The 21,383-nt window shown below is 41.8% G+C and overlaps 2 protein-coding genes across 5 annotated transcripts in view; one reads left to right on the top strand and one right to left on the bottom strand.

Annotated features, from left to right (window-relative positions):
- Positions 1 to 21,030, bottom strand: LOC139537472 (transient receptor potential cation channel subfamily V member 1-like). 3 transcript variants are annotated; one of them, XM_071338819.1, is made up of 17 exons: positions 20,895 to 21,030; positions 17,757 to 18,007; positions 17,303 to 17,460; positions 16,598 to 16,750; positions 16,282 to 16,419; positions 15,717 to 16,015; positions 13,785 to 13,961; positions 11,814 to 11,969; positions 10,853 to 10,948; positions 10,483 to 10,553; positions 9,900 to 10,065; positions 9,529 to 9,595; positions 3,230 to 3,434; positions 2,920 to 3,064; positions 2,658 to 2,782; positions 2,098 to 2,216; positions 1 to 468 (listed from the first exon to the last, which is right to left on the bottom strand). In XM_071338819.1, exons 2-17 carry the CDS (start codon positions 17,978 to 17,980, stop codon positions 350 to 352), a joined length of 2,418 nt encoding a protein of 805 aa, XP_071194920.1. In that variant the 5' UTR covers positions 17,981 to 18,007; positions 20,895 to 21,030; the 3' UTR covers positions 1 to 349. The 3 variants fall into 3 exon arrangements, with proteins under 3 accessions (XP_071194920.1, XP_071194921.1, XP_071194922.1); XM_071338820.1 differs by lacking the exon at positions 20,895 to 21,030 and adding an exon at positions 19,867 to 20,226; XM_071338821.1 differs by lacking the exon at positions 16,598 to 16,750.
- The window catches only part of LOC139537480 (ER membrane protein complex subunit 6), a 12,160-nt gene continuing 11,742 nt past the window's right edge, over positions 20,966 to 21,383 (top strand). Inside the window, exon 1 of one of the 2 annotated variants that reach the window (XM_071338842.1) lies at positions 20,966 to 21,056. The gene's annotated coding sequence lies outside the window, so the exon portion shown is untranslated. The remainder of the gene's footprint in view (positions 21,057 to 21,383) is intronic. The other variant, XM_071338844.1, reaches the window with a different exon arrangement.

The following is a 21,383-nucleotide window of genomic DNA, read 5'->3' as shown; positions in this document are numbered from 1 at the left end:
TGCAATAATTTCCTTTATTAAGATCTCATCTCTACGATTTGCTCAACACAGATTGCAGTCATTTTAGGGCACATAGATTTAACAGTATAACAATCAGCTTGAAGTATAAATAAATCAATATTGTAAATCACAATAACAGTGGAGTGAATGTGTTTCTTTGGCTGTTTAAACCTGCCCTCTAGAGGCTAGAACTCTCCACTACCCTCCTATAAACCACACGATAGGACTAAACCAGAGTACATATACATTTTAGTAATTTAATGAAATCTGTGCATAGGTAAAACAACCACACATCACAATCATTGCAAGGAAGAGAACCATCTAGGTCAGGAGGATGCGAGAGCAGACTTCAGACATGGCTGAGAGGGGATAGAGAGGACATCTCTGTGCTCTCTACTTGTGTTTGTTGCTTAGGCTGTGTATGTTGTCTTCGACTGACATTTCCCAGGAACCCCCGCCAGCTCCTCTCTGTAGAGAAAAAGGAGTTTGAAATGTTCATCTGTATGCACTCCAAAATGACTGATACAGTATATTAATGTCGATATACACTCAGTGGCCAGTTTTTTAGGTACCCCGTTCACGAAAATGGTGGCCGTGGCTCGCTATATAAAGCAGGCAGGCGGGCATCGAGGCATTCCATTACTGTTCGATTGAACATTTGAATGAGCAAAAAGAGTGACCTAAGCGACTTTGAGCGTGGTATGATCGTTGGTGCCAGGCGTGCCGGTGTTGTGCCAAAACAAAAATCTCCCCCCTGACATAATTCTCCCCCCCTTCGCGTTCTTCATTGCTGCGACTTGCTTGCTAGTTGAGATTTCTGCTCTTCACTCAGTTGTCAGTAGCAGAAAGCAATTTTGTCTGCAGTTTTCGGTTTGGCTATTTGTTTCAAGTGTGTGTGGCGGTTGTAGCTTGTATGGCGCCCTGGGCAAACCCCCCTTCAGCACCAGCCCCCGGCAAGATGCCGCCCAAGGCGGCTGCCCATGTCGCCCGTACCTAAATCCGCTACTGATTTTGAATTAGTCTATAAATAAGTCTCTTTGCCAAAATTCATAATCTCTCCCATGTCTTATTCGACTAGTATTTTTAAAAGTGATAGGATAATAATTCAGCCATAGTTGTTCTGAAATGTTTATTGCTTGCCAACATTTTACTCCCTCCTCTATGTTTAATATAACACACGTACATTAATTCTGGTTGCCTATCCTGATGTGAAGTTTGTTCTATAGAATGTATTTGACTCTGATGTGTGTCACAGAAAGTATTTGCCTCTAGTGACAAAATTAAGGAAATTAGAGGGGGGGATTCTGTCAGGGGGGAGATTTTCGGCACAACACCTGTTCCAGTATCTCAGAAACGGACACCCTCCTGGGCCTTTTACGCACAACAGTGTCTCGGGTTTACTGAGAATGGTGCGACAAACAAAACACATCCAGTCAACGGCAGTCCTGTGGGCAAAAACAGATTGTTGATGAGAGAGGTCGAAGATGAATGGCAAGAATCGTGCAAGCTAACAGGTGGGTCACAAACAGGCAAATAACGGCGCAAAACGGCATCTCGGAATGAACAACTCGTCGGTCCTTGTCACAGATGAGCTTTTGCAGCAGACGACCACACCGGGTTCCACTTCTATCAGCGAAAAACAAGCTGGACCACCAACACTGTACAATTGAGGAGTGGAAAAACATTGCCTGTTCCGACAAATCACCTTTCCTGTTGCATCAAGCTGATGGCAGAGTCAAGATTTGGCGTAAGCAGCATGAGTCCATGGCCCTATCCTGCCTGATGTCAACGGTACAGACTGGTGACCGTGGTGTAATGGTGAAGGGAATATTTTCCTGGCACAGATTAGGTCTCTTGATACCAATTGAGCAACGTTTGAATGCCAGACCTTGTAGAATCCATGCCCTGAAGAATTCAGGAGGAAAAGGGGGGTCCGACCCGGTACTAGATTGGTGTACTTACATTTGAATAGTACTGATTTGGACAGAAGAATATTATGCGATCCAGAAGGTGTAAAAATGCCTCCAAGCCATAAACTCATTGTTTTTCTCTCTCTCCCAACACACACACAAACGGACACACACACTAGGCCTATACCTCTGCCTAGCGTTCTGCTGCTGTGTGTAGGGGACAGCCTGGCCGTATCTCCGCTCCCTGGATCCTCATTGATTATTCCCAGGTTGGTGTTCCATTTGTTCCAGTTGACTTCCTCCACTCTGAGAGGACAGACAGATAGACAGACACATGCTCCAATTACTGTCCCTGAGTGTATGACACATCCATCAGCTGTCACAGAAAGCAAATCAATGATGCAGCACACCATGTACCAGGCTGTGGTGCTGCTGTGCACAGCGGCTGTGGAGTGCATTCAGTCATTTAATTCTAGACGCACAATCACACAGCTGGGGTTGTATGAGGGGCTTTAAATTATATTTTCCTGATATGATGGGTTCCTGTCGAAATGGGTTAGTGTTGGGAATGATTGTCATGCTATTGATATTGGACGCAATCAAATCTATAGAATGTTATCCAATAGGAATGTACAGGTATGTTCACCTGTACTTTTGTCAGATACATTTTTTCAGACATCACAACCTGATTGTATCTATTCTCTCATCATTGATTCAACATCTACAGTATGTAAATAAATTGGCCACCTGAAGCACCATCGGCGGTCTTTCTCTCCAGCCCTGGTCCCCAGGTCCTTGTCCACCCCAGAACGAAGCCTCCTTCTCAAGCAGCGAGGCAGGCTCCTTTCCAGATCCAGGATGGTGATGGCCCGCTGTAGACGCACGTGTTCATTACAATGAATGAGCTAAGATCAAACTATCCACAAAAGCAAACACATTAAAAAAATGGTGCCATTTCCCTGTCTGTCAGTACATCTGTCTGTCCGCCAGTGAACCCGTGGTGGATCACCTGTAGTTTCCAGATGCTGGTGCTCTCCAGGGACATCTTCTCCACAGTGCGGCTCATGAGGGCGATGAGCATGTTGAGCAGCAGGATGTAGGTGAGCACGATGTAGGAGATTAGCAGCATGTAAAACACTTCCTTGTACTGGTACCTAGAAAAAAAACACATTCCTTATTGCCTAAATAACTGCATATTTCTCCACCATGATAGCTAGTACAGTATACGGAAGCAAAAATGGCTGTCTTGGCATCCCTCAGGTGGGTGCTAGACATGTTTATCTAAAGAGCCTTTTAGCATCTGGAAAATCAATCATTACCCCTCTGTGAACTCCAGGTCTCCCATGCCGATGGTGAACTTGAACAGCTCCATGATAGTGTGAGAGATGTTCCTGAAGGTGGGTTTTATACACGAATCCACCTCAGTGGGAAGGAAAAAGGTACGACCTCTTCCATCTGTGCTGTTTATTGGCTGTGCTGTATTATTGGCCGGCGATTCAGGTTCCATCAGCAAAGTGACCACCGCTGTGGAGGGACAGAGAATGCTTTACTACGGTCCATTCCCAGAGTTGTTTTACATACAGTACCAGTCAAAAGTTTGGACACATCTGCTCATTCAAGTGTTTTTTTTTTAATTACTATTTTCTACATTGTAGAATAATAGTGAAGACATCAACACATATGGAATCATGCTGTAACCACAAAAGTGTTAAACAAATCAAAATATGTTTTATATTTGAGATTCTTCAAAGTAGCCACCCTTTGGCTTGATGACAGCTTCTAATCAAACTTTATTTGTCACAGGCACAAGTGTAGACTTAAAGTGAAATGCTTACTTACAAGCCCTTAACCAACAGTGCAGTTCAAGAGGAGTTAAGAAAATATTTACTGAATAAACTGAAGTAAAAAATAATAAAAAGAAACACAATATCATAACAATGAGGATATATACAGGGGGTACCGGTATTGAGTCAGTGTGCGGGGTACAGGTTAAAGGTAATTTTTACATGTAGGTACAGTAGGGTGAAGTGATTATGCATAGATAATAAACAGCGAGTAGCAGCAGTGTACAAAACAATCGAGGTGGGGGTAAATGTAATAGTTCGGGGGCCATTTGATTAATTGTTTAGCAGTCTTATGGCTTGGGGTAGAAGCTGTTAAGGAGCCTTTTGGTTCTAGACTTGGCGCTCCGGTACCGCTTGCCGTCCGGTAGCAGAGAAAACAGTCTATGACTTGGGTGTCTCTGACAATTTTATGGGCTTTCCTCTGACACCGCCTATTATATACTGTAGGTCCTGGATTGCAGGAAGCTTAGCCCCAGTGATAAACTGGGCTGTACACAATACCCTCTGTAGCGCCTTACGGTCAGATGCCGAGCAGTTGCCATACCAGGTGGTGATGCAACCAGTCAGGATGCTCTCAATGGTGCAGCTGTAGAACTTTTGGAGGATCTGGGGACCCATGCTAAATATTTTCAGTCTCCTGAAGGGGGAAAGGTTTTGTTGGGCCCTCTTCACAACTGTCTTGGTGTGTTTGGACCATGGTAGATTGTTGTTGATGTGGACACCAAGGAACTTTAAACTCTCAACCCGCTCCATTACAGCCCTGTTGATGTTTGGCCCGCCTTTTCCTGTAGTCCACAATCAGCTCCTTTGTCTTGCTCACATTGAGGGAGAGGTTGTTGTCCTGGCACCACACTGACAGTTCTCTGACCTCCTCCATATAGGCTGTCTCATCGTTGTCGGTGATCAGGCCTACCACTGTTGTGTCGTCAGCAAACTTAATGATGGTGTTGGAGTCATGTTTGGCCACACAGTCGTGGGTAAACAGGGAGTACAGGAAGGGACTAAGTACACACCCCTGAGGTTGCCCCAGAGTTGAGGATCAACGTGGCAGACGTGTTGTTGCCTAACCTTACCACCTGGGGGAGGCCTGTCAGGAAGTCCAGGATCCAGTTGCAGAGGGAGGTGTTTAGTCTTAGGGTCCTTAGCTTAGTGATGAGCTTCGTGGGCACTATGGTGTTGAACACTGAGCTGTAGTCAATGAACAGCATTCTCACATAGGTGTTCCTTTTGTCCAGGTGGGAAAGGGCAGTGTGGAGTGCGATTGAGATTGCGTCATCTATGGATCTGTTGGGGCAGTATGCGAATTGGAATGGGTCTACGGTATCTGGGAGGATGCTGTTGATGTGAGTCATGACCAGCCTTTCAAAGCAGTTCATGGCTACCAACGTGAGTGCTACAGAGCAGTAATAATTTAGGCAGGTTACCTTCCCTTCCTTGGGCACAGGGACTATGGTGGTCTGCTTGAAACATGTAGGTATTACCGACTCAGTCAGGGAGAGGTTGAAAATGTCAGTGAAGACACTTGCCAGTTGGTCCGGTCATGCTTTCAGTACACGTCCTGGTAATCCATCTGGCCCCATGGCTTTGTGAATGTTGACTTGTTTAAAGGTCTTGCTCACATCGGCTACCGAGAGCATTATCACACAGTCATCCAGAACAGCTGGTGCTCTCGTGCCTCGAAGCGAGCATAAAAGGCATTTAGCTCGTCTGGTAGGCTCGTGTCACTGGGCAGCCCACGTCTGGGTTTCCCTTTGTAGTCCGTAATAGTTTTCAAGACCTGCCACATCCAACGAGCGTCAGAGCCGGTGGAGTAGGATTCAATCTTAATCCTGTATTGGCGCTTTGCTTGTTTGATGGTTCGTCTGAGGGCATAGCAGTATTTCTTATAGGCGTCCGGATTAGTGTCCCGCTCCTTGAAAGCAGCAGCTCTAGCCTTTAGCTCAATGCAGATGTTGCCTGTAATCCATGGCTTCTGGTTGGGATATGTACGTACGGTCACTGTGAGGACGACGTCGTCGATGCACTTATTGATGAAGCCGGTGACTGAGGTGGTATACTCCTCAATGCCATTGGATGAATCCCGGAACATATTCCAGTCTGTGCTAGCTAAACAGTCCTGTAGCGTAGCATCTGCAGATTTGCCAAATGGAGTGTGGGGGATAGCTTTGTATGCATTCTGTGTGGAGTAAAGGTGGTCTAGAGTTTTTTTCCCTCTGGTTGCACATGTGACATGCTGGTAAAAATTTGGTGAAACTGATTTAAGTTTGCCTGCATTAAAGTCTCCGGCCACTAGGGGCACAGCTTCTGGGTGAGTATTTTCTTGTTCGCTTATGGCCTTATAGAGTTGGTTGAGTGCGGTGTTAGTGCCAGCATCGGTCTGTGGTGGTAAATAGATGGCTATGAATAATATAGATGAGAACTCTCTTGGTAGATAGTGTGGTCTACAGCTTATCATAAGGTACTCTACCTCAGGTGAGCAATACCTCGAGACTTCTAATATTAGACAGCTGTTATTGACAAAAAAGACGCACTCCCCCACCCCTCGCCTAACCAGACAGACGTAGCTTCTCTGTTCTGTCGGTGCATTGAAAATCCCTCCAGCTCTATATTATCCTTGTCGTCGTTCAGCCACGACTCGGTGAAACATAAGATAGTACAGTTCTTAATGTCCCGTTGGTAGGATAATCGTAATCGTAGGTCATCAATTGTATTTTCCAATGATTGCATCTTTTCCTCTGTCTTTTCTCCACAAATGACGTGAATGTGGGCCTGTTGCCGGGAGAGCAGTTTATATTTTTCGTGGGACTCGTTAAAGGAAAAAGCTTCTTCCAGTTCATGGTGAGTCATCCCAGTTCTGATGTCCAGAAATTATTTTTGGGCATAAGAGACAGTAGCAGCAACATTATGTACAAAATAAGTAAAAAAAGAAGTTGCAAAAAAGTGAACAAAATAGCACAATTGGTTACGGCATGTAAAACGTCAGTCATCCTCTTCGGCACCATCTTAACAAGAGCTTTGCACACTCTTGGTTTCTCTCAACCAGCTTCATGAGGTAGTCACCTGGAATGCATTTCAATTTAAAGGTGTGCCTTGTTAAAAGTTAATTTGTGGAATTTCTTTCCTTCTTAATGCATTTGAGCCAATCAGTTGTGCTGTGACAAGGGGTGGTATACAGAAGATATTTGGTAAAAGACCAAGTCCATATTATGGCAAGAACAGCTCAAATAAGCAAAGAGAAACCACAGTCCATCATTACTTTAAGACCTGAAGGTCAGTCAATCCGGAACATTTCAAGAACTTTGAAAGTTTCTTCAAGTGCAGTAGCAAAACCATCAAGCGCTATGATCAAATTGGCTCTCACTAGGATCGCCACAGGAAAGGAAGACCCAGAGTTACCTCTGCTGCAGAGAATAAGTTCATTAGAGTTAACTGCAAAATAAATGCTTCACAGAGTTCAAGTAACAGACACATCTCAACATCAACTGTTCAGAAAAGACTGCGTGAATCAGACCATGGTTGAATCGCTGCAAAGAAACCACTACTAAAGGACACCAATAATAAGAAGAGACTTGCTTGGGCCAAGAAACACGAGCAATGGACATTAGACCAGTGGAAATCTGTCCTTTGGTCTGACGAGTCCAAATTTGAGATATTTGGTTCCAACCGCCGTGTCTTTGTGAGACGCAGAGTAGGTGAAGGGATGATTTCTGCATGTGTGGTTCCCACCGTGAAGCATGGAGGACGAGGTGTGATGGTATGGGGGTGCTTTGTTGGTTACACTGTCTGATTTATTTAGAATTCAAGGCACACTTAACCAGCATGGCTACCACAGCATTCTGCAGAGATACGCCATCACATCTGGTTTGCGCCATCCCATCATTTGTTTTTCAACAGGACAATGACCCAACACACCCCCAGGCTGTGTAAGGGCTATTATACCTAGAAGGAGAGTGATGGAGTGCTGCGTCAGATGACCTGGCCTCCACAATCACCCAACCTCAACCCAAATTAGATGGTTTGGGATGAGTTGGACCGCAGAGTGAAAGGAAAAGCAGCCAACAAGTGCTCAGCATATGTGGGAACTCCTTCAAGACTGTTGGAAAAGCATGCCAGGTGAAGCTGGTTGAGAGAATGCCACGCGTGTGCAAAGCTGTCATCAAGGCAAAGGGTGGCTACTTTGAAGAATACAAAATATAAAATATATTTTGATTTGTTTAACAATTATTTGGTTACTACATGATTCCATATGTGTTATTTCATAGTTTTGATGTCTTCACTATTATTCTACAATGTAGGAAATAGTAAAAATAAAGAAAAACCCTTGAATTAGTAGGTGTGTCCAAACTTTTGACTGCTACTGTAAATATACCCTACCATTCAAAAGTTTGAGGTCACTTAGAAATGTCCTTGTTTTTTAAAGAAAAGCACATTTGTGTCCATTAAAATAACATGCAATTGATCAGAAATACAGTGTAGACATTGTTAATGTTGTAAATGACTATTGTAGCTGAAAACGGCAGATTTTTTATGGAATATCTACATAGGTGTACAGAGGCCCGTTATCAGCAACCGTCACTCCTGTGATCCAATGGCACGTTGTGTTAGCTAATCTAAGTTGATCATTTTAAAAGGCTAATTGATCATTAGAAAACCATTTTGCAATTATGTTAGCACAACCGAAAACTGTTGTTCTGATTCTGAGAGTTCCTTTGTCCAGTGTCTGTGTTCTTTTGCCCATCTTAATATTTTATTTTTATTGGCCAGTCTGAGATATGTATTTTTCTTTGCAACTCTGCCTAGAAGGCCAGGATCCATGAGTCGCCTCTTCACTGTTGACGTTGAAACTGGTGTTTTGCGGGTACTATTTAATGAAGCTGCAAGTTGAGGACAAACTAGACACTCTAATGTACTTGTCCGCTTGCTCAATTGTGCACCGGGGCCTCCCACTGCTCTTTCTATTCTGGTTAGAGCCAGTTTGCGCTGTTCTGTGAAAAGAGTAGTACACGGCATTGTATGAGATCTTCAGTTTCTTGGCAATTTCTCGCATAGAATAGCCTTAATTTCTCAGAACAAGAATAGATTGACAAGTTTCAGAAGAAAGTTCTTTGTTTCTGGCCATTTTCATCCTGTAATCGAAACCACAAAGGCTGATGCTCCAGATACTCAACTTGTCTAAAGAAGGCCTAAAGAAGGCCAGTTTTATTGCTTCTTTAATCAGAACAACAGTTTTCAGTTGTGCTAACATAATTGCAAAAGGGTTTTCTAATGATCAATTAGCCTTTTAAAATTATAAACGTGGATTAGCTAACACAATGTGCCCATGGAACACAGGAGTGATGGTTGCTGATAATGGGCCTCTTTACGCCTACGTAGATATTTCATAAAAAATCTGCTGTTTCCAGCTACAATAGTCATTTACAACATTAACAATGTCTACACAGTATTTCTGATCAATTTGATGTTATTTTAATGGACAACAAATGTGCTTTTCTTTCAAAAACAAGGACATTTCTAAGTGACCCCAAACTTTTGAACGGTAGTGTATATATCTATATATATATATATATATATATAAATCATATTGTTTGCTTATATTCTCTCAATTGTTTTCAGTTGTTTAGAAGTGTCAATGAACGAGGGAACTGTCAACTGCAATTTTGATAGGTCTTTTGATGATGTTGGAAGAATAAACAAATACATTTTGAATTCATGAGCCACTGACAGGGTGTGTTTGTGTCCCTGCGTGCAAAAGTGACAGAGGAGAGTTGAAATACCTGCTGAAAACCCAAAGAGGAAGGTAACGTAGACAAAGAGAAAGCGCAAGATATCACTTAGGATCATCTACAAAGGGAAAAAAAAGAGAGTAAGAATGAGAGTATCAAACGAACTGTGGATTATAACTACAGCTCGGTCATAACACCAATGTTGTTCCAATGGTAGATACCCTGTGGCAATGAATCCTGTAGCTTCTCTGTAACAGTGTCAAAGGGACTGAATTCTAGAGTCTCAGTGCAGGAGTGCTGATCTAGGATCAGGTCCCCTCTCCATAGAATTTTATTCATTGCGTTCTAAAAGGCAAGTGTTCCTATTTCAGCACTCCTACTCAGAGACTCTTTGTGAAAACAGGCCCTGGTATCCAGTGTACCTTCTGTATCATGACACTGTAGATGCCCATGTGTCTGTATCCCCTGGAGAAGTAGAGCAGGTTGACCCAGCTGAGAGCCAGACACAGCACAAAAAAACCCAGGTACTCCTCCCTACCACAGCAGTACAGCACTGAGGAGGCCAGGAAGAAGATCGCCTGCAGAAAACTACACACAAAGGCAAGTTAAAGTCAAGCGTTTCATCAACTCACTGCGGAAGAGAGTTGGAATCACAGAGAGATAACCTCTGACACTAGTGAAACACAAACTTCCTACACACACATGCATAGAGCTGCCAAGAAACATTATCAACATGGCTTAGAAAAACGTATCCTAAGATGTCAGGATCAAAGATAGACTAGTAGTGCGTTGGACCGCTCTGACTTCAGCATGTTATTATACAGTGTGTACCAGTAGGAGTGTGTGTGTCTAGCCCACAAGCTTGCAAGGCATTCTGAAAGATTTGGCGTTGTCCTTATTAGAAGTTCTTCTAATCCCTTAGTTATTGCTTAAGTATGCAGGGGCAGGTGATACATAATCTGTCAAATAATTTGTTTGTGTGGAGAGAGGTTTTGTACGACTTACAAAAGGATTTCACTGTATCCGTCAATCAGCAAAGTGTCCAGGCTTGGACGTTTTCTCTTCAAGTCTAATATCTTGGGATAGAAAAAGAAAAACATTTGATCAACCACACTTTTGAATACAGTTTTGTTAAATGATATTTCATACATTTAGGCCGGGATTCAATCCAATTGCGCTTGCAGACAACACAGCTTTTAAAGGCAATCTTACAGCGTTAATGGAGATAACGTTCAAGGTAAACGCTGCAGGTGTCGGCTCAATTAGAAAATACCTTTAAGTGTCAACCGCGCTATAACATGGATCTAGTGCGAATCGGATTGAATCCTGGCCTTAATCCTCATATAATCAAAGCACATCACACATGCACACATACCCCTCTTATGAAGAAATAGCAGGCTCCCACAGTTATAAAAAGCTGACCGGCGAGTCGCAGGTACTCCTGTCTGGTATGTTCCAGAGTAAAAGGTGGCTGGATATCAGAGGGTGAGAGAAGAAATTAAGCTGAAGTTAAAATAACTGTCTCTGGACAGCAGGTAGCCAGCCTAGTGGTTAGAGTGTTGGCCAAGTAACCAAAAGGTTGCTGGTTTAGATTTTTTTATTTAACCCTTATTTTACCAGGTAAGTTGACTGAGAACACATTCTCATTTACAGCAACGACCTGGGGAATAGTTACAGGGGAGAGGAGGATGAATGAGCCAATTGTAAGCTGGGGATGATTAGGTGGCCATGATGTGATATTTAGGTGGACAGATTGGGAATTTAGACAGAACACCGGGGTTAACACCCCTACTCTTACAATAAGTGCCATGGGATCTTTAGTGACCACAGAGAGTCAGGACACCCATTTTATGTCCCATCCAAAAGACAGCACCCTACACAGGGCAATGTCCCAAATCACTGCCCTGGGGCATTGGGATATTTTTTTAGACTAGAGGAAAGGCTGCCTCCTACTGGCCCTCCCACTACACTTCCAGCAGTATCAGGTCTCCTATTCAGGGACTGACCATAACCAACCCTGCTTAGCTTCAGAAGCAAGCCAGCAGTGGGATGCAGGATGGTATGCTGCTAATACCTGAGCCATCAAGGTGACAAATCTGTCGATGTGTCCTTGAGCAAGGCATTTAACCCTAATTTGCTCCAAGGGCACCGTACTACTATGGCTGACCCTGTAAAACACCACATTTCACTTCACCTGTATGTGACAATAAACGATTCATAAATAATAATTTGATCTCCTCTATAGCTGAATGATGTTAAATGGATCCAAACGTAATTGCTCTGGGGCCAGCCAGGCTAGAATAATGTAGCTTATTGTGATAATGCAAAGACCTCACCGTTCCCTTCTTCCTGTAGTAGGCGACAACAGTGAAGACAGAGAGGTAAACCAGGTAAACCAGGAAGTTTAAGAAAAACATCCGAGCAGCAAACTTGTCCCACTTCTCCTCCAGTAGCCTGTTCAGAGGCTCAATCTGCAGCATCTCATGGCGATTCTGAAATGATATTTTATAATATTTATATAATATAGCCACACTTTTATGCTAGTATATCTATATTTTAGTCTTTCTCTCTTTAGAGACAGACTCACAGAGAGGTTGGAGAACAGCTGCACAGGGTTAACCACAGTGCAGAACTCATGGAGCAGTTTAGGGGTTAAGTGTCTCGCTCAAGGGCACAACAGCAGGAAATGGCATCTAGAGCCCCATTTATACCTGGTGCTAACATGTGTCCTTCCTAATGTTGTCCACATTCTGATTAGTCAATGCTATCGGATAGCACGGACCCATTCTGAGTGTGCCCATATTCTTTAGACAGGTGTAGACTATTAAGATGCTCATATCCAGAATCTTTTTACGTGTCTATTTTCAAAGGATAAAGCTAAGAATATTAATAACTTCATAGTTGGAAGAAAATTAAATGTATTCTACAAGAACCAATATCACTCTCTAAAAACACAACTTTATGGACCAATCCTTGGACAGCTTTTCAGAATTCACCGATAAATTGGTCCACATGTAAAAACTAAAGGCATAGAAACTGTAAATGACTTGGTAATTCTGAAAAGCAATATTGTTAAATACATGCAACATAAATGTTTTCGATCACAAAATGTTGATTCAAAATCTTTTGGACATCAGATCAATCTTGAGGAAATCCTATTTGAGTCCTATTTGAGTCAAAGGATATTCATATGATAGGTAAGCTATACAAAACCTTGCAGAGAGTCTATCCAGCTGACAATCTCTTAGAAAAAAAGTATAAACTATTGGAACCCAGACTTAAAAATAAATAACTGATGTTGGCACAAGATGGAGGGAATGTTGGACCGTAATTAACAAGATTACAGTTAACGAAAATGTACACTTAATCCAGTATAAATACATTTATAGAATAATATTGAGACAAAATTCACAAATTCTGAGTCATGTCTGAAGTGTAAAACTAACGATGACTCAATAATCCATGCCTTCTCGGAATGTTATAAGGTCCAAAAGTTATGGGCGGAGTTAGAAAGTTGGCTTTCAGAAGTATTACAATGTAAATGTACTTTTAATCTGTAAATCTGCATATTTCAAGACATGGCATAAGAGGGGGTGCAGTGAGATACCCGATGGGTTGGACGATACTTTACTCATCAATCATCTTTTAAAAAACATATACGTAAAAACTGTAAATCAAGCAATCGTTCGTCGTTAACACAATGGAAAGGTCAAACGCTTTACTATCTAAAAATTGAAAGTGAGTGGGCTATGGAGAGAAACAGAGTGATGGGGTGCTGGAGATGCGGGTGTGTGCTAGTGGGTCGGGGCAGGTGTGATGTAGTTGATGTTTGTACGATGTTGTCGTTTGTATGTGAATGTTTTGTATTGTTTATAAAAGATCAAAGAAAATCTAAAAAAAATAAAGAAGATATGCATTTTGATCTGATTGTGATCTGATCTTCCTGACCACCAGAGTTAGTCAGCCATGCATTGTGTCTGGAAGTGTAGATGGATCTGGAAAGTGAAACCATTTAAATGATCATTATCCAGCCCTTTAAAATCATTGACAGGTGGCACCATTAACTCAGGCCATCAATATGTGCCTTAAAATAAATACATTTTATTTAAAAAGAATACCTCTCAAATAATTTGCATAGAGGGAGGGATCAGCAAATTTGGTCACAATGCAGTGGACAGATGTGTAGACGCATGTCTGAAAATCTGGGCACAATCAGAATGTGGCCAAGATCAGGAAAAAAGGATGCATGTTAGCACCAGGTATAAAGGGGCTTATGATTAGATCCTTTTGATATAAATATGACTCACAGGAATGTCACTGCTGTAGACGATGATCTCCAGGACAGAGTTCTTCTCGTAGGAGTCCAGTGAGGCCAGGTCATACAGGGAGGAGTGGACGGGTCCGTAAACCCACTCAGTGAATTTACGGGACAGGTATCTGGTCTCCCTCTCCTGGAACTCACGATGCATCATGTGCTTAAACAGCTAGATGAGGAATAAAACAATTGGTTTACACATAATGGAAGGATGTAGCAAATTATGATAAACACATACAGTGCATTCGGAAAGTATTCAGACCTCTTGACTTTTTCCACATTTTGTTACGTTACAGCCTTATTCTAAAATGGATTAAATTGTTTTTTTCCCTCTCATCCGTCTACACAAAATACCCGATAATGACAAAGCAAAAACAGGGCTTTACAGATTATTGCACATTTATAAAAAATGTAAAACTGAAATAGACATAAGTATTCAGACGCTTTACTCAGTACTTTGTTGAAGCAGCGATTACAGTCTCAAATCTTCTGGGGTATACTGCTACAAGCTTGGCACACCTGTATTTGGGGAGTTTCTCCCATTCTTCTCTGCAGATCCTCTCAAGCTCTGTCAGGTTGAATGGGGAGCATCGCTACACTGCTATTTTCAGGTCTCTCCAGAGATGTTCGATCGGGTTCAAGTTCAGGCTCTGGCTGGGCCACCCAAGGACATTCAAAGACTTGTCCCGAAGCCACTCCTGCGTGCTTAGCGTTGTTGTCCTGTTGGAAGGTGAACCTTTGCCCCAGTCTGAGATTCTGAGCACTCTGGAGCAGGTTTTCATCAAGGATCTCTCTGTACTTTGCTCCGTTCATCTTTCCCTTGAATCTGACTAGTCTACCAGTCCCTGCTGCTGAAAAACATCCCCACTGCATGATGCTGCCACCACCATGCTTCACCGTAGGAATGAAACGTCCTCCAGACGTGACGCTTGGCATTCAGGCCAAAGTGTTCAATCTTGGTTTCATCAGACCAGAGAATCTTGTTTCTCAGGGTCTGAGTTTCTTTCGGTGCCTTTTGACAAACTCCAAGTGGGCTGTCATGTGCCTTTTACTGAGGAGTGCCTTCCGTCTGGCCACTCTACCATAAAGGTGCTGCAGAGATGGTTGTCCTTCTGGAAGGTTCTCCCATCTCCACAGATGAACTCTGTAGCTCTGTCAGAGTGACCATTGGGTTCTTGGTAAACTCCCTGACCAAAGCCATTCTCCCCCGATTGCTCAGTTTGGCTGGGCGGCCAGCTCTAGGAAGAATCTTGGTGGTTCCAAACTTGTCCCATTTAAGAATGAAGGAGGCTACTTCGTTCTTGGGGGCCTTCAATGCTGCAGAAATGTTTGGGTACCCTTCCCCAGATCTGTGCCTTGACAGAATCCTGTCTCGGAGCCCTACGGACAATTATTTCGACCTCATGGCTTGGGACCTTATATAGACAGGTATGTGCCTTTCAAAATCATGTCCAATCAATTGAATTTACCACAGGTGGACTCCAAGTTGTAGAAACAGCTCAAGGATGATCAATAGAAACAGGATGCACCTGAGCTCAATTTCGAGTCTCATAGCAAAGGGTCTGAATAGTTAGGTATTTCTGTTTTTTATTTGTAATAAATTTGCAACATTTCTAAAAAACCTGTTGCTTTGTCATTATGGGGTATAGTGTGTAGATTGATGAGGAAAAACATGTATTCAATCATTTTAGAATAGGGCTGTAACATAACAAAATGTGTAAAAAGTCAAGGGGTCTGAATACTTTCTGAATGCACTGTATGGAAGAAAAATGCATTTTCTTCGTACGTCTAACAGGAACAAAATATTACAATGAAGATGAGATTACTTAATTTGGAAACAACAAACTGTTGATCTGTTCTCCAGAAGGTCTTTATTGTTCCAAACACCATTACAGCATTACTCCATATTGGACTCCTTCCTTACCCCGATCTTGCCAGTCTTGGCAGCCAGTTTTATAGTCGTCAGGCCCTGGTTGTTCTCTATGTCCTCCAGCCTCCATTTGGGGTGCAGGCGGGCAGCTGTTGTGAGGATGTGGTCGTACATAGAGGTGATGAAGTCAGTGTTCTCTGGTGTGTTATCAGCCAACACCACTAGGGCATGCAACACCATGTTACCCAGAGAATCACTCTCCCTCACGTCCACTTTCTGGTAGTCATTCTCCAGCAGGAAGTCCACCACCTCAGGCTGGTTGGTGCACGCAGCCAGGGACAGAGGCAGCTCACCTGGAAACACATTTTCCCTCAATTCAATGTCCTTTCTATTACCCTATCCGCCACAACAGTGACAACCTTGTTGGAAATATTTTCTGGATATGTAAATCCACTTTAAATAAAGCTTCATAAAACACTTTAATAAAATTCCCTTAGTCATAAAGAAGGGAATGATTATTCTCTGAGGGATGACTAGACGCCTGACAAGCAGAAGAGTCTGTTGTCAAACCTACCAGAGGAGGATACTGTTCAAGGCTCAGTGATACTGACACACTCACCAAAGTAGAAGCTGGGTCCATCATGGGGCTGGAAGAATTTCCCACAGGCTTTGGCATGGACGTTTGCTCCTTTCTTGATCAATAGCTCAACAAAATAGGTGCTCCTTCTCTCAATGGCAATATGAAGGGCTGTTTGACCTATTTGATCCGTAGATAGAAAGGATAGAATATCATAACATGCATGGCCTGACATATACAATAACATGACTGTTTTGGTATGTTGAGGGTTGTGTATATAAAACTGAGTTGTCAGAGACATGTGTGGAATAGATGAACAACATCAAGTAATGATAATTCTGGTTATATGACAGTTCACCTTTGTAATAGCTGTCTGTGTATGCAGCATTTACTAATTCTTTGATGTCACCCATCTTCTCTGAGATGTCAAGGAGATATTCAATTGTGTTATTTCTGCCATTTCTCAGATTCAGTAGAGCCTTCAGCAGGACGTTTTTACCATACGATTGATCTAGGAGAGCAAGAGGTGAACGAATGGGGTATAAAATAATACACTTGAGGGTCAGCGTTAGTGTTAAAGCTATAGGTACAATGCATTACCACTCTAGGGTTAGGGGTAGGTTGAGGTTAGGGTTAGAGTTGAGCTGGGATGTGGACATGAAGTTAAAGTTAGGATTGATGCTAGAGTTAGGGTTTAACTGGGATGTGGACATGAAGCTAGGGTTATTAAGGTTGAACTGGGGTGCGGACATGAACCTATGGTTAGGGTAATGGCTAGGGTTAGGGTTTAGCTGGGGTGTGGACATGAAGGTAGGGTTAGGTTAATGGATAGGTTTTGGGTTGAGCCAGGGTGTGGACATCAAGCTAGGGTTAGGGTAATAGGTAGGGTTAAGATTGATCCGAGGTGTGGACATGAAAATAGGGTTAGGGTTAGTTTACAATACTCATTACACTGTAATAACACGAGTAGTTACACAGCAATAATAGCACTGTAATGTAAAGTGGTACCCTAAAATGCTACAATTATACAATACTATATACTGTAATGCATAGTCCCCCTCACACTCAGTGTTGGAGAGCTTCTTCATGGACTGATGCAAGTACTGATGCAGCCCCTCCAGCTTCATAACGTCACCAGTGGACACGGCCTCAAACAGCCTCTTGATGTCAAACCTCTTGCTGTCCCTGTCCTCTTTGTTCTCCTCCAAACATCGTACTTCTCTACAAAGAAAAATGTTAGACTTTAGTATTGGGAAAGCATTTCTTCTTCAATTGGAAAACAAAAAACTAATGGTCTTTCCCAAAAGGGCTTCAAAACAAAGACCTTATTCTCATGTTATATTGTAAATGAACTTCTGATTAACAAAACGTCCTCCCTGAGGGAAGCTATCTATGTTTTCTCAAACAGTATTAAGACTGTTATTAGTTTGACTTAGCCCTACAATCAGGCATTAAACACCATTTGTCTCCATACTGTACAGAATGTGTTATTATATTTTGTGAATGTGTTGTCTCACTTGTCAAAATTGAGATTGAATCTAATCTTGGGAGCGGCCTCCTCCAGCTCATCCTGGTAGTCTGAGTCCATGGGGGCTTTGGGCCCCCCCGAACTGCCTAAGCCAAGGGCAGACACCAGCCTGTCAGGCTTCTTCACCTGTCTGCTCTGTGCCCTCTCATCATCCGTCCTGTCATCCGTCTCCAGAGAGAAGGAAGGGTACTCTGGGCCCTTTGACTTGTTCATAATGACTCCTCAGACTGGTGTTCTAGACTAGGAGTTACAATGATAACACATCACAGTCATGTAAATACAGTATGTTCAGTATATTATAAATCCCATGAGAGGATTGACAAATTCTAATTCAATTAAATGTTTCTGCAGTGAGGGACTGCATTCATGGTTATCTTCCTGAGTTTTGGCATGTTGAAATATTGTTTGGTCATACACATTTTAATAACTAGACATTGACTTTACAATTTCTTCCATTTATCGAGATTCTCTGAAATATAATAAGAGAGCTGACCTCAAAATACACCAGCTTTTAGACATGTGATGTTTCACCCCCAGATGGCTAACAAAGCTGGTTATTTATTAGCACTTCCCCATGACAACTGTAGCTAATACAAAACTCTATCCAGGCCTGGAACCCTTTCTTTACTTAAATAACTGACAAAACATTCCCAGACAGTTCAGCTGAAAATTAGGACAGCCATTACTGAGACACATTGTAAATAATCACATTTATCTTCAAGCTAAGCAGATCAGAATGAATCATTATTCTGGGGATTTAAATTATTTATCAGAAAAAGGATGGCAAGAGAAACGAATTGTTTTGTTATTTCCCTGTAGATGCCCTAGAAAAGAGGAAGGGGGTTGACAATGACTCAGAGTGAAACTCTGAAAACCTCTGCCTACCATGAGGAGAACAACATGTGTGGAACAGCAGAAAGAGAGAGGTCAGGACCATGATTCAAACACATCCCCATTTATAACCCAGCACATCTAGATCCATCTCATTTTCATCAAATATTTTGGTTTATGATACCCTTGACAAATGAATGAAATAATACAGAACTGTGTTACTAGGGGATACAGCATTGTGAAAACAAATAATCTAAGGCTCAACATTAGTCATATTAGTTTTTTTAACATATTGTTATTCTGCTGATCCATTACTGTAAAACAAATTAGTGTAATGTGTACTTCAGGTCCATTTGCATGGCACAACACACGCTCAGTGTAAAACAGTGAGCACATAAAACAGTGTGCAGCACGTGAACAATGACTCTTATCCACTCTATGAGATAATGTCTGTATGCATAATCGGTGGCCATTTTGCTGTCACTTGATGTACATTATAGATCCTCATCTACTCATCTAAAGCTGCTGGACCTGGGGCTCAAAATGGCTTCTTCCTCTCAGAGAAGAAAGGCTATTTTCTGATGCGGTGTCATATGATTACCAACCCCTCCCTACTTACAAAAAAACAAAACCACAGTGTCTACCAACTGTAGCACATCAACGATGAGCTCTCTCCCACCACAACATATAGTCTGTTCCTCATTTAAACACATTATTGTTTTTCTTACACTAGTTTAATCTTTTCACATTAACTACAGTATAGCTGAAACTCAAGCTGAATAATCGAATTGTTGTTCTTGTCTTATTCTGCTCTGATACAGTCTTTATGTAACCGTGTACATTTGAATTGTCCTCCTGTGCAGATCTTGTTAAAAAACGACTCGACTGGTAGACAATGACATCATGGATCATCATGAAAACAAAGAATTTTAGAATCACAGTTTCAGACACATCTAACTAATAACTTGCATGCAAACATGTAAAACCAAACAGTGAGCAATTGTGATTTGGTTATATTCATGGTTTCTATTAGTAGCCTGCTCTACAGTACAGTTTCTCACAGTGAGCTCATGCACGACATGTTGACTGGAGTGAATGTTTACAGTTTGGAGTGAATTCAGTTATGACAATAGAATAACTGAACCTTTCCCACATAAACAAAGCAAATGAAAAGCCATCATCAACACCTGCTTATGATTCAATAATTCAAACATGGACATGAAGCCATCTGGGACCTGAAGGTCTAACATACAGATAACTGTACTTACACAGAGATGAATTAATTCCTTCCATGTATGTACGAAGACAATTTCACAGAGTGGTCTGTTGGATCACATTTTCTCTTATGTCTCTGTCTATCATATCATCCGTATATTAAATAAACACCTTAAATCCACAACCGCACGACAAATCAACCTCTATGTACAGAGTGTGTGTGTTTGTTTGAATCTTACTCACTACTACTGTGAGTAGTAGGGAGGGATGCTATGGATAAAGCGATGGGGATGATCTTGGAGAGCGGGGAGAGAGAGCCAGATGCAGAAAGAAAGTTAGAGCCCATCCCCAGGGAGTATCAGAGTACATTACCACCAGAGAGAGCTCTGCTCTGAGAGCTTAAAAGGCTACATGGCTGACCCTTGGTGTTATTGACCCGGCCTCTGTTGCACTGCTGAGACAGTAATGATATAGTGACCAGGAGATGCACAAAGGATCTTAGCTTATTCTTATGAATGTTGACAAATAACTGGTTTAATGTACATGTGTTTTGTTAACATTATATTCAAAAGTAAATGGACATCAGTTTAGCCATTGGCTCTTATTTACTCTCTGCATCCGAACCATATGCATACTATATCCCTATTGATAGAAACATAGAATACCACATAAGTACATTGATAAGGTGTTGAACCAACATTCTTAGTAAATCCTCAACGTTCGCATACACACATATTCAGTGCACACAATGGCATGGTAAAATTCTGCATTTCACAATTTACTTCAAAAGTAAATTCCAGTATCCTGATTTGCCCCTTGTTGTACAACATTATGTTGCAAATTCTTAAAGCCAAAATATCATCCCCTTCTCATTACTTCACACATTGAGTAGCCTACAACATTTTGCACAGCTGATCAGAGATGTTCTAATACCCCCATAAGACCTAATGGTACTGTGTAGTTAGTTTGATGCGAAGGCATCTATCTTCTTGAATACTGTATATGCCATAACAATGTAATAACACAAACATAGATGATTAATCTAATCGTACATAATATTATCAGATAATACATGACTTACTTATTGTTTTGAATGAGTCTCGTCTCATAAGGGGTTTCCTTCTCCTTTAACACAACATTCAATTCAGAAAGCGTTTCTTCTTCTTTCTTTCAGAACAACTTTGCAGAGCTTCCTGAGTGCCTGCCTTCTCTTAGATATGCTGCCTGGTGAGCTGTGTTGTTGGTGAGTCTGTTCCTGTGACTAAGATTGTGGTTGGAAAAAAACTTGTCTCGTGAGATTAGACTTATTATATACTGTAGTTAGACTTCTTTTACATGCGCCATGATAACATAACAATTTGATAATTTAGTAAAAACAGCATTAAATAGTTGTAATCATTATAAATGATAGTTGTAATGATCAACAATAGTAAAACCTTGTTAATAACACTGATGTGTAAGCTAGAGATAGCAAAACAATGTTTTAGTTAAAAGTTCAAGTTCACCAATGCAAACATTTCAAATACAGTACATTATTTTACTGTAGTTAACTATGTCCTACATTACCCCT

Source organism: Salvelinus alpinus, chromosome 13 (genome assembly GCF_045679555.1).
Source record: "Salvelinus alpinus chromosome 13, SLU_Salpinus.1, whole genome shotgun sequence".
NCBI lineage: Eukaryota > Metazoa > Chordata > Actinopteri > Salmoniformes > Salmonidae > Salvelinus > Salvelinus alpinus.
Note: the sequence above shows the minus strand (reverse complement) of the source record. Positions and strands in the feature narration are given on the sequence as shown.

Excerpts from the sequence above, each read along its gene's own strand:
- LOC139537472 (XM_071338819.1), bottom strand. The coding sequence starts at position 17,980 with ATGAACAAGTCAAAGGGCCCAGAGTACCCTTCCTTCTCTCTGGAGACG. Across the intron at positions 11,970-13,784 it reads TCTACAGCAGTGACATTCCT|AATCGCCATGAGATGCTGCA; the intron begins GTGAGTCATATT and ends ATATCATTTCAG. Across the intron at positions 10,949-11,813 it reads ACTACAGGAAGAAGGGAACG|CCACCTTTTACTCTGGAACA; the intron begins GTGAGGTCTTTG and ends TCTGATATCCAG.